Source organism: Macrobrachium nipponense, chromosome 7 (genome assembly GCF_015104395.2).
Source record: "Macrobrachium nipponense isolate FS-2020 chromosome 7, ASM1510439v2, whole genome shotgun sequence".
Classification (NCBI taxonomy): domain Eukaryota; kingdom Metazoa; phylum Arthropoda; class Malacostraca; order Decapoda; family Palaemonidae; genus Macrobrachium; species Macrobrachium nipponense.
The window spans coordinates 84,517,587-84,536,531 of record NC_061109.1 but is presented as its reverse complement, the minus strand read 5'-3'; the positions used below and the strand labels follow the sequence as shown (position 1 = coordinate 84,536,531).

The following is an 18,945-nucleotide window of genomic DNA, read 5'->3' as shown; positions in this document are numbered from 1 at the left end:
CATTTTCAAGAATGTAATTAATGCATTATGCTGGATAATATTAACATTTTTATAAGTGATTATCTGCAATACCTGATATTTTGTAAGTTATGGAAAGCTTATAGTTGTCTTTTTAAGTCGGTTATACATATCAAAGGAACAGAAATAATCCTAATTCTTAATTTGTTTGCAGAGCTCAGTGATATATTGAATGAAGTTGGAGATGCTCCACCAGCATTACCACCTAGAACAGGAAGTTCATCCAGTCGAGGCTCTACACCTACTCCTACAATGGCAATACCAAGACCTCCTTCACGAAAGGCATTAGAGGTACTTTAGATGTTTGCAACGTGATGTGTATATTGAATGCTCAAGAAAAATGTTTTTAAGTCTGATTTTTGTATTGCTTTTGAATCATGAAGTTAAGGAGCATGGCTTCACCATATGACCCCATTATAAAAGAAATGACTGCATCTACCTTTATGATTGAAAGGATTTACTACATATTTTTATCCCTTATTCTACAATTACTGTAATAATGAAAATTCTCTTGTTTTTATTAATCATATTTCATTAAAAGAGTATGTATAGTACAGTACTGATAAACAAGAGAGAGAGAGAGAGAGAGAGAGAGAGAGAGAGAGAGAGAGAGAGAGAGAGAGAGAGAGAGAGAGAGAGAGAAACTTGCCACTGGTGGTTTTGTGTTGCTTGTGTGTGAAATTCAGAATTGAATATTTTTGCAGTGATTAGATCAATATACGTAATAGTACAGTATAAATGTATTCTGTAAGTGAAATAACGTGTTACTGATGTTTTCTTGTGTTTTTTACATTAAAGAATATATATACTGAGAGAGAGAGAGAGAGAGAGAGAATAAGAATTTTTTTTGTAAATTTATGGGAGATGGCAAGGAAGTAACCACAAAACGGCGTAGGTCAAGTATGACATAACCCGAGAACTTGCTGTAGTACTGCGTTTTACGTATAGTTCTAAATTTTAAACTAAACATCTGTGACCTTTCTGATCGTATTCAGCTTGCCTATTGTTTGATCTGCAATTATCATTGCATGAGTTTTATTTAGCTTTTACTTGGAATTGAATTATTATTTTGTTGTAATGTTAAGAGGTTCATTGTCTTGTAATAATTTTACTTTCTGTATACAGGGGCCATCTTCCAGAGGACGTCAGAGCCCATCTACTGTATCAGGATTGTCACATGCTGACTCTGTTTCTAGTCTGGAATTCCGAACATCAGGCATGGTTGGCACTTCTAGAGGTCCTTCTCCTCTCACGATAGGATTGTCAGATTCAATTCCACTAGCAGTTGCATTTCAAGAGTTGTGCCATGCCTACTTTCGTGGAACAGACGAGTCAAAGTAAGTTTTTCAAGTTGTTAAGTTAAAAATGGTTCAAAGAAATCCCATCATTGATGGTTGCAAAGGGAGAAATCAGGAAAGTATCCACATGCCTTCTGTTGGAAAAGCATTAGGTTAAAGTTGATTATTTCCATGTTTAGGGCCTTGTACTTGGTCTCCTTTGTTTTCTGAAACTTTATCAGCAGTCCAGCCAATCCCCCCCCCCCCCCCCCCCCCCCAGCATCCCCCCCCCCACCCCCCCCCCCCCCCCCTCTCTTTTCACTCATAAGTGCTGAGTGGCCAAAAGTGCCCCAGTACTTGGCTTGACAGCTTACTTTCATAAAATCATATCAATCAATCAACCAGCAGATCAGCTTTCTGTAGTGTTTGTTATGTGTACTATTTTTGTTTATCATGCCAATGGACAGGGTTTCTTGCAAACAGTGAACCTGTAGTGAATGCAGCTAAAAGGCAAAAGGAAATTTAAAACCTGTAGTGAATGCAGCTAAAAGGCAAAAGGAAATTTAAAAGTATGTATTAATTTGTTATACTTTTTTGTTTAAGAGTAAAATGGACAAAGTAATCTAAATCTTACATTAAGAAAAGTTACATTTGAGTAGCATGTATCTCATGAAAGTACTGGGTTTTAAAGGTTTACATGTGTTGTACATTGTAAAAGGAACTAAACTTGAGAATTTGGTTTTACCATTTTTTTTAGTCTCAAGGTTTTGTTGATACTGAGGCAAGTATGATTTAAAACTGACTCTATTCTTACAGGTGCCAAGTTAAAGTTACAGGCGAGATGATGGTGTCATTCCCAGCAGGAATTGTCAATGTTTTGACAAATAATCCATCACCAGCACAGTTGTCATTTAAAGTTAACAACTTCTCCAAGGTCTCTAATGTCCTTCCCAACAAACAATTGATTAATATGTAAGTTTTGTCTCCTATCATAATGATTTTTATATAAATTATGATGTAAGGTTTTTTGTAGAGATATTGTGGAATTAGCATATATAAAATATATTTTTTTTTAATTTTTCATACAAACCCGTAATATAAATAACCCATTTTGTTGTCAGCAAAATACCTTTGGTAACCTAATTTCCTTAAAAGACAGCTATTAAAATATAGTTTTGTATAAGTGACTTACCAAGTAATTACATAGTTATAGTTTCCACTTGAACAGCAGTTTAGATTAAAAATTTTGCAGGTAGTGCTTCAATATAGTTTGTGTAGGTGATCAGCCCATTCTGCTAATGGAGTATTGGAACAACCTAGCAGACAACCCCCATTTTCCTGCCGTCCGTGGTGGTAACACCTGATCTAGCGGCTGCTTTATTCATTACTTTCCAGCTATTTTACCGGATTCTGGTTTGGGATTCTTTAAATCAACCATCGAAATACATTTTGTAGTCTTCAGGATGAGTTGTTTCTTGTTTTGTTTTCATGTTGATTCAGAGCCATCGATGAACCGCCGCTAAGCGATACCATTTTTCATTTATGGTTTGTTTACCAGTTAGGCTACTAGCAGCGCTGATAATAAGTTTGCCTTAAAATTAATTCTCAGATGTTACAATATTCCTATATAAAAGTTGCCTTAAAATTAATCCTCGGATGTTACAAGATTCCTACATAAAAGTAAATTGTTGTAGTATGTTACACCTTTCATTAGGCCATAACTTTTGCATTTTATGAATAATTTTCCAGCTATAAACTACTTGCAAGCCGCCAATAATAGCTTTGTTTTAAAAAGTAATTCTCGGATGTTATGACACGCCATCCTAAAGTAATTGGTGTATGTTAAGCCTTTTCATTTGCCATAACTGTAATTTATTAATTGTTTTACAGCCATAAATTACTAGTGAGCCATCAATAATAGTTTTGTCTGAAAGTAATTCTCGGGTGTTACAGCATTACATTATAAAGCAATCTGTGTTTATCAGCCTTGGGATTCACACAAGTCACTGATAATTGCATTGGAAATAATTCTTGGGTATTTTGTCATTTCATTAGGCCTGTAACTTTTGCTGTTATGGTTTATTTATGGGACTTATGCTTCCTGTAAGCCTACGGTAGATACATTTTTGGCATAACCTTCACACTTCCTTTGCAGAAGAACTGAAAAGTGTTAAAACAGAAAATAGTAAGGAGAGAATTGGGTGCTTTGTTGGCTACTATGAGTAGATGTTCTTGACATTTGAGAACCAGCTCATGCTACAAAGTTTCTAACTTGCTGGCTCCAATCTCAGGTGCCAGTTTCGCCCCCTGCACCTTCTCTCATGTGCTTGGCGACGGGTGACTACCCTAGTGCCAGTCCTCTCTTACTAGCCTCGTGGCACTTATTCCTGCACTTGGCTCCCTTGCTTCCTTTCCATACCTTTGCCAGTCTTGTGTCTTGATTAACAGATGTTAGCTTCGTAATAGTGAAGTGTAATGCAGTGGAGGAGGTGGTTACTCATCCCCCTATGCTCTTAGACATAGGTCCCTGTCAAACTCCCGTGCACCTGGGAGTAGGTATACCGGAAGTCCAAGGGAGGTCAGGTTACACACAGGTAGTTGCCCCCTCAGTTGAGCCTGTTGCCGGTCCCAGGTATCGACAGACAGCCGTTGGAAAGGCATCTTACTGGGAGTGTAGTGAAGGAAGGGACCTTTCTAGCCCTATTGGATCTCCTAAACCCAGTCCATGTCAGACTCCCCTAAACCTGGGAGGAGGGATACTGTCAGTCCACGGGAGTCCGTAGGGGTTTTGCCCCCGGATAGTTACCTCTCATTCGAGCCCGCTGTGCGCTGATCTCCACTGACATCAATTGTAAAGGTTTCCATAAGGATGTGCATTCATTGTCTTCTAGTGATAAGAATCTTATGTGGACAGATACTGATCCCAGCATAGACAAGTGGCGCTAATGGCACTTTTCCGGTGTATCCCGTACATCGAGGAGGCAGATCTTCCAATTGTCAAGCGCAGGTATATGATGCCAAAACGTTCTTCCTATCTGAGTGCCCAGCCGTGTCAGAGAACTCCAAGCACCTGGTGTCTGAGCCGAGTGTCCACCTGCGTCCATGTGTCCACCTGCCCATTAGCTGCCAGCAGTCAAGCTACCATTGCCAACCTGCTAATTTCTGGTGCTAGTTCCTCTTTGGCTTAGCACCTAATTTTTTAAGAGCATGCTATTGTTCTGTTTTATGCCTAAGTTCCAATTGACAGCGAGCAAGTCAACCCCCAGACAAGGATATCTGTGTCCAAGTTTTTAAGCCTTTGAAGGAAGTTCCCTCCTTTGGTTCTTCTTTAGTCACCCAAGAAATCTTTCAAGATGGGAACTGGGCTTTTGCTTAAAGGAGCAAGACACATTTCTTTTGTCTTTCTTCCCACTAGTGCCTAGATATATCTAGGCCTTCATGTCAAGATTTTTGGAAGCCTTAATTGTCTCTCTTAGACAGTAAATGAAGGTCAAGAGGGAGACGATCCAGACAGTTCTTTCGCCCATTCTTCAAGGGAATTGGATAGGGGCATGGATACTTTCATTGTTGTAGTGGTGGGGTTAAAGCAAAATTGCCAAATCCAAAATTCTGAATTTTCAAAATTATTCCTTTTGCGCAGTCTACGCTTTTCCTGACTAATAGCGCACTGACTATGAACAGAAAATGAGAATAAAACCCTTATTAGAACAACCAGAATTACTTTCCAAAGACAAGAGATGAATATAACATGTAATCTGTTCACAAATTAATATAATTTCTAAAAGGGGCAATCAGAAGATATACTCAGATAACCCATCAGGTTATTTTAGAAGGTGGCAGTGTGCCTGTGTGTGTTAGGTGTGATGCTACCTTATCAGTGGAGTACATCCTGGTGCATTGTGTAAATTATATAGAAAACAGAGGCAAAGATTCCACCTTGATGGAAAATCTCTTGGCGATATTCTAGACGACAGAGCAGATATTCCTGCACTAGTGAGACTTTTTAAACGTATTAAGATTTTTTATGAAATTTAGTAGAATGGTAAATTTTAACTTGTTAATTTTATTTTATTTTATTTATATATTTCTTTTGTTCATAGTCATGATTATAAGTACCTAATTATTATTTTTTAAATTAAGGTGTAAATGGTGTTAAATGAATGTATGTATGTCAGATAGTTTTTAAATTGTAATTTCAACTATGTGATTTTTTAATTATGGTGTAAATGGTTTTGAATTAGAGTGAAGGTCATAGTTTTAATTGCTATACAGTGGCACCTCAACTTATGAAAAACTCGAGATACGAAAGCAAATACGAAAAATTTTACGGCTCTACATACGAAAATTGCTCAAGTTACGAATGGTTGTTGCTGTAAAGTCCCGAGATTCGCCCGGACCACCGAGAACAATTTTAAAACTCCCGCGCCGCCAACTGAGTAAACTCGCCACCATCCTCCCGCTCTCCCATTGGTTCCTGATGCTAGTCACCCCATAAGATCCTGCTCTCCTATTGGTCAGCATCTACCCCTTGTGCTTTAAGTATTCTATTGGTAAAAGGATGCTGTAAATTGAAAAACTTATTCATGCAATACATTTAATAAAAAAAAAACATTAGGTAAAGATAGAATAAAGAATAGAAATGAATGGTTATTATACTGTTTGGTAGTTTCAGTAGTTGAAGAGAGATAATTAAAATTTATGGCTTACTGTGTACCAGGAAAAGTGATTGCTTGGCGATCGTTCGATACTCGTAAGTGCTGGATGTAAACAGAATTTGGAAGCTTTTTTTTTTGTTTGTTTATTATAGTTAATGGTTACTTAATAATTATTTGAAATGAGTACATGCAATACATTTAATAAAAAAAATTGTGAATTAGATATCATAAAATATAAAATAAATCAGACTGCTATCATCGAAGCCAACAAATACGTATTTTTTAGAATTCTTCTTCCGTTTTAATATTACGTTACGTATATATTTCATTATAGCTGTCAGTAACTCGGTATCTCCATTAGGTAAAGATAGAATAAAGAATAGAAATGAATGGTTATTATACTGTTTGGTAGTTTCATTAGTTGAAGAGAGATACTAATGAAAATTTATGGCTTAATGTGTCCTAGGAAAAGTGATTGCTTGGCGTTCATTCGGTACTCGTAAGAGCTGCATGTAAACAAATGATTGGAAGGGTTTTTTTGTTTTTGTGTGTATTATAGTTAATGATTAATTAATAATTATTTGAAATGAGTACACACTGATTATTTATACATTTTATTGGCATATTCTAATCTTTTAGCTTCTTCGGTTTAGATGTCAGAATCATAGACTAGGCTACAGTAGCAACCGCTAATATAGGCTAGGCTTATTGCTAAGGGACATATGCTAAAGTCCTAATATATGCAGTAAAAATGGGGTTGAACATTACATGCAGTTGAATATTACTCAAGTATGTACCGTATTTTGCCTTTTTAGAGTCATATTTCTTCCATCGGAGCGGCGTCGTAACCCTAGAACATGTGTTTTAGGCCTGGAAATATAATTACTGGGGTGTTTTTGTAGGGCTTGGAACGGATTAGGCATTTTATATGTAAAATGCGGTTCAAGATATGGAAAACTCATGATACGAAGGCCGCCTCGGAACGGATTAATTTCGTATCTCGAGGTACCACTGTATATATATCATTAAATAATCTTAGTTTTTATTGTTGTGTATCATTAGATATTTTTTATTGCAGTTTTAATTGATCAGTTGTATAAAAGGTTTATTTGATTCCCGTATCCATTCATTTAATCCATATCATTCAGTCACATACCACTGCAGCGCTGAATGACCTTTACAGGTCCCAGCGCTTGGGCTATGCATTAAATTCCATAATCAGTTAATAAATAAAACAAATGCAGTTATTTTCAATAATGATAAAAGATGATTAAAACACCAGACAATTAAGCTGTATCTTTATAATACCGAAAGTACATTTTGCACAAATATTAAATACCTGGGAATGGTATTTGATCAGCACCTGAACTTGAAAGCACACTTTAAAAGTATTTAAGCAAAAGGTATAAAAGCCCTTGCCATATTGAAAAAACAAGAACATACCAAATGTGGCCTGAGCTGGTTTTGGTGAAAATCCTCTACTTTTGAAATTGCTGTGTACAGAGGTACCTCGAGATACGAAAGGCAATACGAAAAATTTAACGACTCTACATACAAAAAGTTTTCAAGATACGAAAGGTTTCTGAAAGTCCGAGATTTGCTTGGATAACAATTTTGAAACTCGCGCCGCCATCTTAGTACTAGTAGACTCGCCACCATCCTCCTGCTCTCCCATTGGTTCCTGATGTTAGTCGCGGCCATGAGATCCTTCTCTCCTATTGGCCAGCGTCCCTCCCATCATGCATCTACTATGTACACTAGGTGGCGTGCCTCGGCCACTCGGTACCAGCATTGTTATAGTACGCACGCGGTATTCGTTCTCGGGATCGTCAATGTGTATTTAAAAAAAAAAAAATTCTCATATCTTTTCACAGAAAATGGAAAAAGAAGAGCACCTCTTGAGTGACGACATATATGATATGATGGACCAGGATCTCTCTCGTGGGATAAGTGACCAAGATCTCTCACATGGGATAAGTGATCAAGGTCTCTCTCATGGGATAACTGGAAACTTTGCAAGGTTGGTAGAATCTCCACTCCCTGCTGAACAGAGGGTGTTGACCAATCATTTACAACATGCATACCAGTATAATCAAGGCACGTCAGTTTATGTTGAAGGTCAGCAGCCGAACATTCAGTACCCAAATCAGTTGCAGAGAGAGCATTTGGTTGAACAGGGTTTTGATGGACACCAGGGCCGACAGAGTCATGAGGTGCAAAAAAAGAACCAAGTGATTAAAAACAGAAAGTTGAAATTCTGTAAAAAGAAAAGAAAAAAAAAACCTACGTAAAGTAAAAAAAAAAAATGTATAAAAAGTTATAAATCAAAAAAAGAAAAAAAAAACGGCAGAAATTAAAGCCGCTTTTCATAAAGTGCAATCATTTGTAGAAGACACCCCCCGAAAAGGCTCACACAGTAAGATTGTGAAAAGTAGGCAGAAGCAATCTTCCTTGGATAGTTACGTATGCAGATATGTATGTACGTACGTACATACATATCTGCCGTTTGTTCTCCTCCTCCTCTGCCGCCACTTTCGGAGATAGCCTCACTCGAAAGGTAAGCTTCCACCATTTACGTACAGTATATTTCTTGTTACCATGTACACTAATATACACTTTATTTACAGGTTATATTTTGCATTTTTTTAATAATTTAGGTATTGAATGGTCCAAATTGTTGTACTATTTCATTGTTTATAGGTCAATTTAGCTTTATTATGAAATTTACTGGGGTGTTTTTGGAGGGCTTGGAACAGATTAGCCATTTTACATGTAACATGTGGTTCAAGATACGAAAACCTCATGATACGAAGGGCGCCTCGGAACGGATTAATTTCGTATCTCGAGGCACTACTGTACTGTCATGCTGTGGAGTATGATTATTTTTAGATTGCTGTGGAATTTAAAAAAAAAAATATGTTGGTTTAGGAGTTTTTCCTATTACAAGGCTCCTTGGGAGGCTCATTAGGAGGGCTTGGAATATTGGTTTATAAAATTTCAGGCTATCCAGAGGTTACATGAGTTTGCCCATCCTCAAAGCTTGTAAATCAGAAGGACGGAGCATTAGATTGGAAGCTTGGGATGTAGTTTGACCACAAGAGATCAAGCTACTAACTGCCGGTAGAGCAACCATTTGGAATAAACTTACCTCTGTTGCTTAGACTGTGATCACATTGTTTCTTCTTGGTTTAAACCTTGGAATTATCACCTTGTTGTCCTCTGCTTAGGTCTCCTTAAATAATTTGCTGACTCCTAAGGTTTTAAGATGCATCAGCAAATATTTTAATGATAGTAGATTCATCACCAATCATTACAGCTTTACATGCAAACAAGCAGAAATATGTATTATATAAATAATATAAATATTCAGTAGAATAAAAAGATGTATTGAAAGCTGTACTATAGATAATGTTTTTTTTATATTTCCAGGGATAGTGATCAGTCAACCCCTGAGTGTGGAGTCTTCCATTTTAACATGAATGCATTAACATCATTACTGAGGAAGCAAGCTGAAAGTAATCCTTCTGCATCCTATTTCAATGTTGATATGATAAAGTATCAGGTAAAGTAAACGAGCCTTTACTCATAATATAGTCACTTTTGGTCCATTTTTTGTAGTCCAATAGGGACTGCCTGATTAGCCATCAGTAGACCAGTAAGTAGCTTATTTAGACGGCTTTCATCAAATATCAAAATGGCATAATTAAATAAATAAGACTGAACAATTTGCATTATTTTTTGTAGAGTACAAAGCATGAGATAATGATGGTTTTGTATTTGTAATTCATTTAAGTGTCATGGAAATCTCTCAATTCTTCTCTCAGAATTAAACAAAAACATTGAGTGCAGAAGGTTAAACAAGCTAATTTAAAGTGTTTAACAAAGATCAGAAAAAAGTTATACCTACAATAAAGAATGTCAACATTATATATCTTACATCTCCAGCAATACACCATTGTAAAAAGTATGCACAAATTTAGGAAAATAATTGGAATATTTATCAACCAAGACATGCTGTAGTAAAAATAAAGATAAAATTCTTGACTCTCAAGAAATAAGCTATATACTGGGAGAAAATGTGCTGACTTAGGCAGCACCATGAACGTAGACAAACATTTTTATAGAATAAAACCAAACACACCATTAGAGCTACACTACACATTTTATAGCTTTACAGTCATTCGTGGCCTAGAAATGTGTTCCCTGAAGAAGGGTTTAATGCCATAATTATTCCCATTTCCAAACCAGGAAAACCAAGTAATCAACAAGTTGCTTATGCAGATTGTTGGAGAAATGTAAATGCATTGCACATATGGTACATACATAAAAAAAATATTGACAGCTTCCCAGTTTGGATCGCACTACAAAACATCTACCACAGATTCACCATTCCATCCAGAAGATGACATCCGTAGATGAATTTAATAAAGACAAATACTAATAGCTCTTTTCTTTGGTAGACAAAGACCCTATGGTACCACATGGAGATATTCCATGTTAAAAATGTTATACAATAGCAATATAAATTGTCATTTGCCAATTTCCACTGAAAACTTCCTGACATCATAATTTTACATAAGTAACTTACCAAGTAATTACATAGCTATAGTTTCAGCTCTCTTAAACTTTGAAATTCACGGTAGTGCTACTTTTGTTTAGGGTAGGTGACTAGCCCCAGTCACTTTTGGGGAAAGAGAGGAACAACTTAGCAAAGAGCTGCCAGCTTACAATTACCATGGTTGTGAAAAATCAGCTCACTTTTCCAGGTGATGGTTTTGGCCAGTTGGTGAAGTATTTTTATAAACATGGTAGCCTTCATCAGCTTAGAACAGTGTTAGGTTTTGTTTGGAGACTGATTTTTTTCATGATTAAGGCAGTTTTTCAAAATAAGATTTGTTGTTTACAGATTAAGACTTTTTGGTTAGTTAACCCTTAAACGCCTATTGGACACGTATTAAACGTCAACGAAAATTGTCTGTTGGGTGCCAAATTGACGTATGAAACGTTGACGCAAAAAAGTTTTTTTAAAAATTCGCCGAAAAATAGTTATAGGCCTACTTGCCGAAAACTTTTGAATCACGCACCTTGAGGGATGCTGGGAGTTCATGGATCAAGCTGTTCTGTTTACAATCGTTACCCAGGTGCGCAAGCGTGAATTTCTTTCTTCTCGCACTAAAAAGCATCAGCGACACATCTCAGAAATTATTTTATCACTTTGACATAATTTTTGCACCATTTTATATAGAGTTTTATATATGAAAATGTGTGCAATTTCATGTAGAATACAACAAAAAACAACCCATGGTTGTAGCTTTTATCAGTTTTGAAATATTTTCATATAGATAACAATAAGTGCCAAAATTTGAACTTTCGGTCAACTTTGACTCTACCAAAATGGTCGAAAAACGCAATTGTAAGCTAAAACTCTTATATTCTAGTAATATTCAATCATTTACTTTCATTTTACAACAAATTGGAAGTCTCTAGCACAATATTTCGATTTATGGTGAATTTATGAAAAAACTTTTTCCTTACGTCCACGCGGTAACTCTTCCGAAAAAATCAGAAATTTTTTCGTCTGATTGTCATAATGTTTCCACCGTTTTATATTAGCCGTTACATAAAGTTTTATATATGGAAATGTGCACAATTTCATGCAAAATACAACAAAAAACAACCCATGGTTGTAGCTTTTATCAGTTTTGAAATATTTTCATATAAATAACGATAAATGCCAAAATATCAACCTTCGGTCAACTTTGACTCTACCGAAATGGTCGAAAAACATAATTGAAAGCTAAAACTCTTACATTCTAGTAATATTCAATCATTTACCTTTATTTTGCAGCAAATTGGAAGTCTCTAGCACAATATTTCGATTTATGGTGAATTTATGAAAAAAACTTTTGTTCATATGCGAAACAAACCTTCGGTCTTAACATTAGGATAAATACTCAGCGCCAGCTGGAAACCGGTAAAGTTTTAAAATAATTGTGTACGCAAGGGACTGTTGGCATCTGTGCTTGGTCACGAGACATGTGGAACCACCCACATACCCCTCATTAACTCGTAGCCCTGTCAGTTATTTTCTTACTGCCTTTAAGAGAGGACGTGCTTTGCTCCGTCCTTTTAAAGCTGGTTTAGTTTGCCCCCTGTTGTTTTCAATTTGCTGTTTGGAATTCCCGAGTATGTGAACATGAAGCTCTCTCATGCTGCGAGACTTCCTGGGTATCGCAAGAAGCAGATAAACGCCCTGATATTTTCTTCGATGATTTTGACGTCGAGGTACTCATCGTGAAGTAAGTCGTAGGTGCTTCGAGCCAGGACCAGTACGGTGTGAGTACAGAAACTCTTAAGGTACAGTTAATTCGTTACCTGTGCTTTGGAATATCTCCTATTCATATGGATTGCCTGTAAATCCAAAGCTTTGTTGTATCTGGATGTGCTTTGGGAAGTAATTATGACTAATTGTGCTCCTTTCCCCGTGGGGAGAGGTGTGCATAGCCATCTTGTTTTCGTTCCAGATATGTGGGTAGAGATGATGCTGGTATGCGGTCGGCGTTAGGCTTATCAGGAGAACCAACCCAAGGAGGACAGTGGTTTGCTGTATAATGTCATGCTGCCATCCAGGGTCCCATATGGATGTCCCTTTTTTCCTAATATGCACTGAATGGCGGTCGGATGCGTCGCCATCTGTAAAGAAGCAGATAGTGCAACATGGCAGACTTTAATGTCAGGTTGCTATGCCTACGAGAATAACATCAACAGCCTTGGACTTCTGGTAGGGTGCTGGCTTCGAATTGGAGATGCTCAGTGACATCATAAACATGTCGACCGCCATGACGTCACTTCACAGCTGCGGCCTACACGGAGACATGCTTCCATTTTCATCTCGAGGTACAAGAGTACTTTACAACTATGCTTTCAGATTTGGAGATTTTTAATGCACATTGTTTTTTAGAGAAATTATAAGCGTTAGGAGATATAACAGTCACATAATGGAAAAGACACAAGTCTTTCCTCTGTATCCTTCCGCTTAGGCATCAACAAGCCTAGGTGACTGGCTTTGACGTCAGTGCGTTCTCCTGCCAATCCTGGAAGAATAGGGACTTCGTAGCTGATCCTCGAGCCAAGAGGAGAAATTTCTTCTCCATCTTCGAGCCAGGATTGTTACATCCCTTTTATATGAAAGCACAAGAAGTAGTTGTAATTGTCAAACAAGTGAATGGTGGAAGCTTAGTCTAGTGTGGCTGCTATGAAGAGTTGGAAAAGGCTAGAATCAGGGTCTTTGTGACTGATCCTCGTGCCAAGAGGAGAAGAATAATTTCTTCTTCATCTTTGAGCCAGGACTGTCACATCCTTGTAAAGTAGAAATGCCACAGAAGGTTGGGTCTTCTGATCTTGGCTGCAAGAGTACCATCTACAGCCTCACGCTTCCATCAAGCGTGATGACGTCATAGCCAAAACCGCTTGCAAAATGGCGGTAGTCATGACGTCACAGCCTACTGATTCTCGATTTACTTCGCTGACTCTGAAACCAAATACGCTTTTGACTCATTGGTACACACAGTAATGAAGAATAAACAAGATCTAGAGGTAAAAATTGCAAAGAAAGACAAAAAGAAAAGGCGTGATTCGTCTTCTTCCTCTAGATGGTGACATAGCTAAGTTCGGTGGTGTCACTGAGTGTATCAGTTAAGCGTTGGAGGATACTGGATTTTGTGACTGATCCTCGGGACAAGAGGAGAAGAGTAAATTCTTCATCTTTGAATCAGGACTGTCACAGCCCAATCAGCAAGAAAGTCAAGAAGTCAGTGGCTGGTAATCTCAAATCAAGTGGACGAAGCCGTTTACAAGAGTCCGAACGAGCGAAAGCGTCGACGGTTGCTGGGCTAGCGGCCGACACGGATTTGCCAGTGGTAACTATAAAGAGTCTAAGAGAGACTACAATGCCATTGGTGAACTTGATACATACGCTGATGCTTTTACAAACATTTTCCATGGACTTTAGATGTCAGAGTAATACAATATGATAAAATTGCTCTCATATTTGTATATAGGATTGCAAATAAATACCTTCTCAAATCCTACTGACTATTTGGGATCGAGCCATCAGTGGCCATTAAAGATCAAAGATGCTGTGGCCGTATGGTTGGACGGCCATGACACACCCAGACGTTTGTCAGAGGGTAGGAGTGAGTTAACGTCTCCTGTGGCTGAACACAGTGCGTTAGAATCATAGGAAAGAGAAAACCAAGTGTTTCTGACTTTGTATGTGGAGGTGATTGATTTGATTCGTCAATTCAATAACGTTTCAGGGAGCACGGAGACACCTGCCAGCATGCTTCCCCCGGGGATTGACATTGTGTTTGGTTTGAAAAAGGATACGAAAATGTATGAATTACCTTGTTCAAGTCATGTAGAGTCCATTTTACAACACACAAAATGCACGGATTGATGGAAGGATATGGATACCTCTTAGTAATCGTATACAGCCTGAATGGTGGGAATTAGCATACTTTGGGTTGACCCCAGAGAACTTCAAACCTTTACAGGTAAGAAGAATTCTCATGTTTTATATACTTGTTGGTATAATCTGGTTTCTTCCTATAAGAATATTGACCAAACGCTTCGACTCTTACACAAGTAGTTAAAGTTAATCGAAAGAATGGTTCCTTCGAAAGTACTGTAGAACCATTCTTCTTAATGAAATCGCATGGAAACTTAAGTTGAAAGGGAAAGGTGAACTTCTCTTTCGCCACTTAAGGTAGCCAAGCCTAAGTAGGGCACTCATAAATTAAGATACTATAGCTAGGCTAATTGGGTCATATCTCTTAACCTAACAAGTGGTTATATTCGTAGCCTATTCCAGCCAGTCCGAGTCTACTGCCATTATCTTAGTTAATCTGAGTAGTAGTTCTTAGCTTGTACTGTCCGAACTAACTGGTTTGGGTATGCATGTGCTGGCATGGACTAGCTAATGGTTGCGGTTTAGTTTTCAAACCTGCATTTACTATCTTAGATTAGTCTGAGTGGTACAATTCTTAGCTTAGCCGGGTCCGCTTAGCCTAACTCATAGGTTAGATGGTTCCGACATACATGTCGTACATGTCAACTTAGCCTAACAGTGGGTTGATGACTTAACATGGTCTGGCTGCTTGAACATGCCTTTACTATCGTAGATTAGGCAAATTAGTAAGGTTATAAGTATAGCCGAGCATAGACTAGTGCCTAGGGTACCCATTCGAAACACTTTTACCACCTCAGTTTAGAAGGTTGTGGTTGTAGCCTAGCATGTATAGCCCAAACTTTCTAGAACGACTTTACCCTAACCTAGGTCATTTAGTTTCTAGATTAAGCTAGTCTATACTAGCCTAGCGTAGTTAAGAGTACATCTCTGATGGACTTAACCTACCCTAAGTGATAGAGGAGTTAGCCTAGCCTAATGGGAAGAGTTAACATAGCTTAACCTAAGCAAACCAGGGTCCTAGCCTAATTGGAAGAGTTAACATAGCCTAACCTAACCAAACCAGGGTCCTAGCCAAATTAGGAGGGGTAACATAGCCTAAGCTAACCAAGCCAGGGTCAACCTGGTCTTGCCAACTTAAAATAAGTTAGTCAATTCTTAATTGACTATACCTACTTAGACTAGTCCAAGTGGTTGTTGGTTAGGTTAACCTAGAATCTGCAAATGGCTCTCTTCCATACTGGTCTAGTTTCTATATTGAAGTCATGAACCTAACATAGAGAGTTTGAGCTTCAGTTGGCTAGAGCAAGGCATTAGAACCTCATCATATCTGGAAGGGGAAGGTGGGGAGTTTCCCATTCTTCAAGAGTGAGGTGGGGTGAAGTGACGTTGGGTACAATTCTGGGCTAGGTTACTTGAGAATAGCACCATGACGGTTTCTGGCGATATAGGATTTCCCTTTGGAGGGTAGCATATGGAACATATGCCCGTATATTGTAACAGGTCACTGCATAGGGTGTTTCGTGGTTGGGAAGTAACATTACTTGTGGAAAAATGAGCCATATCCTGTTAACAGATTAATTCCTTGGACAGGAGGATAATTAGGATGTGTATGAATAGAATATATTATCATAGGACATTCTCCTGGGGTTTTTCCTATGATATAGTCCATATAATTGGAGAAGTTAAGTGCATCTTAGTTTTTACAAAAATACTGAGCTTTTTAATAGCTCTCCTAGGAATGAGGGCTGGCCTGAAGGATCGGATATTTTTTGCGTGGCTAGGATCCAATTGGTTACCTAGCAACGGGATCTGCAGCTTATTGTGGGATCCGAACCGCACTGTATTAATACGTAAATTAATTTCTATCACCAGAAATAAGTTTCTCTGATTCCACGTTGGCCGAGATGGGAGTTGGCCCTCAGACCATCGGTTTGGCAGATAAGTGCACAAACCACTCGTCCAGAGAGGAACTCGTGTAATGGAAAAACCATGTAAGAGCTGTCTCAGGCGTTTCACCCTTTGAGGAGCCTGAGGATTCCATTTGCGATACTGGAACAACTTGGAGGTTACGCAAACTCTAGGTTCTGCATGTTCCTCCATGTCCCGAACGGAAAGATTGGTTCCAGTAATTAAGAAGGACCCAGGATGAGTGACTGATAAAGTTTATTGTAGCACAATCATCGCTACCAGGTTCGTGTGGGGAAGAGGCACCACCGATAGGTAGAATTAATATCTCAAGGTCTGGAGGTTGCCCAGTATCCCTTTTTGAACTAATAGTTTCAAGATTTTGGGTGTAGTGTCACCTCGGGCGTAACACGACTCCAAAGGTCGTTAGCTCACATATACAGAATGACTCTTTGGCCGTGACTGCCTGTATAGTGGAGGTTTCTGTCCAATAAAGGCATTCTGTCAGTAGACAATGATCTGGTGGAGAGGTTGTCAGAACAGAGGGAAGTCCCTCTGTAATTACATGTATGGTGATATAGTACATTGGACTGGTGGTTAGTCATGTGAATATCACTTCACACTGAGTAATCTTCAGATGAATCAGGAGCAGTTAACTGGATGGGGCACATAAGAACTCCGATCTGATAAGTGAAAACATACTCTGTATCAGAGTAGACTTGATGGATTACCACCAGGCACATACATCAGTCACGTTACAGGAAACTGACCATGGATGTGGGTCTTCCTCTGGTAAGGAATTGTTTTTTTATTTACTGTACAATAAATGTTGGAATATTTACCCTTGTACGGTATGAAACTTCTCAGGAATTGTTTTCTTTTATGTATTTTTTTATTTTTACCGATTCCCGTCATTATGTATGCTTAAATCTCAACTTACGGACAAAATCGGGTTACGTCCTTGCCATAGGAATGGATCTATGACACAAACCAAGACCCTACTGTATTTAGGAAGTGGCTTTGTTAATATTATTGTTATGTTAATATTATTATTATTATTATTATTGAAGACTATGGAGAAAAATCACATTCTTGAAATATGAGGATAAAATGAGAGAAAATTTCTGTATGAGTATTGTTAAAAATATACACTTGTAATCCTTAATTGCAAGGACTATTTTCCCCACTGTCAGACAATGAGGACAATAATCCTATTCTTAAAGATTTAAGTATATTTTTAACCATATATGCACCAAGATTTACACCCAAGAAAAAAAGGTGTATTTACCTCTTTTTTTTTCTTACTGTGAGGCTTGTCTTTAAAATTTGTGTTCTGTTAAATTATGTAAAAGATATGTAAGTGATGTTTTTGTGCCCATTAAGAACAAAGCAACCTAGGTGAAAGTGCAGTTCCTCACATCACTAGAATTACTAGTAGCTAATAAATAAGTCTTAGATTTTATTGCCTCTAAAATATCAAAGTAATAGACCTCAGGCAGTGTTTTATTAATGTAAGTTCATTCTTCTGACTTGAAATGGAAATGATGATGTTAACATATACCATGTTTTGCATTTATGAACAGGTATCTTCTTTGAATGGTGCTCAGTCTTCACCACTACAGTTAGTGACCTATTGGAAATGTGAAGATGGCCATACAGATTTGCGGATTGATTACAAATACAACCCTTATGCTATTACCACTCCCTGTGCATTGCTTAATGTAAACATCACAGTACCTGTGGATGGTGTTGTTAAGAATATGCAGTCCAAACCTTCTGGCCAGTGGTAAGAGTTCAAAGTCTTAGGTCATAATTTTTCTTTTTTGCAGGGGGTGAGGGGTGGCCTTCAGGAATGTATAGTTTGCATAAATTGTTTCATCTCTTTTGCATGTTTATACTAGGTTAGTGTATTTTACCAGATTTTTCATGAAAACTCCACAACTAGATTTTGTTAAGCTTACTGTTCTAAATATAAATTTTCTGAGATATTAGATTCCGTAAAAATTACAATATAATTTATTAGATGGAAGTATGAAAAAGTAATTATTAAGGTTCTTCCTTTTACTAAACAGGGTTTTTTCAATGTTCTCCATAATATACGATGTAGAAAATGAGCTGTTGATGAGATTAAACCCCCTCCCTATTTTGTGAGCCACCTTCAGGTTGTTTGTTCCCAGGAGAAAGTGATAGCATGGGTTTAGGAGGTGTAGGGCATGCCTTTACTTTTTCAGAAATTTCGTAACACAAGAGTACTTAGAGATTGCCAACCTCTGCCAATAGTAACTTTGTAAAAACAGACATTATGGTGGATAAAGAATTCATAATTTGCAAATAGCAATCTTCACTTGTCATTCTGGAGATTTAGTCCATAAGTGATTTTGTTTTCACTCTCATTAATTTTTGTGTATAAAAGTCTTCCTAGATATGACGAGTATATGTGGTAGGGAATATTATGGGCTCTGTAAAACTCCAGCTTTTAATCCACTACCTGGTCTTAAGTCCAATTCTACTTGTTTTCTTGATTTCTTTGGTAACTCAAGCACTCTTTCAAATGCTCTGCCAGATTATTGTGTTTTAATTAGTACTATTTCATATTTCTTGTGTTATTTGTGCTTCACTT

The 18,945-nt window shown here is 37.7% G+C and overlaps 1 protein-coding gene across 5 annotated transcripts in view; it reads left to right on the top strand.

Annotated features, from left to right (window-relative positions):
• Positions 1-18,945, top strand: part of LOC135217708 (F-BAR domain only protein 2-like) — a 258,564-nt gene that overhangs the window by 215,689 nt on the left and 23,930 nt on the right. For all 5 annotated transcript variants that reach the window (XM_064253698.1, XM_064253697.1, XM_064253695.1 and 2 more), the window contains 5 exons: positions 173-309; positions 1,144-1,355; positions 2,112-2,267; positions 9,380-9,512; positions 17,909-18,111. In XM_064253698.1, coding sequence (XP_064109768.1) covers positions 173-309; positions 1,144-1,355; positions 2,112-2,267; positions 9,380-9,512; positions 17,909-18,111 — 841 coding nt within the window. The remainder of the gene's footprint in view (positions 1-172; positions 310-1,143; positions 1,356-2,111; positions 2,268-9,379; positions 9,513-17,908; positions 18,112-18,945) is intronic.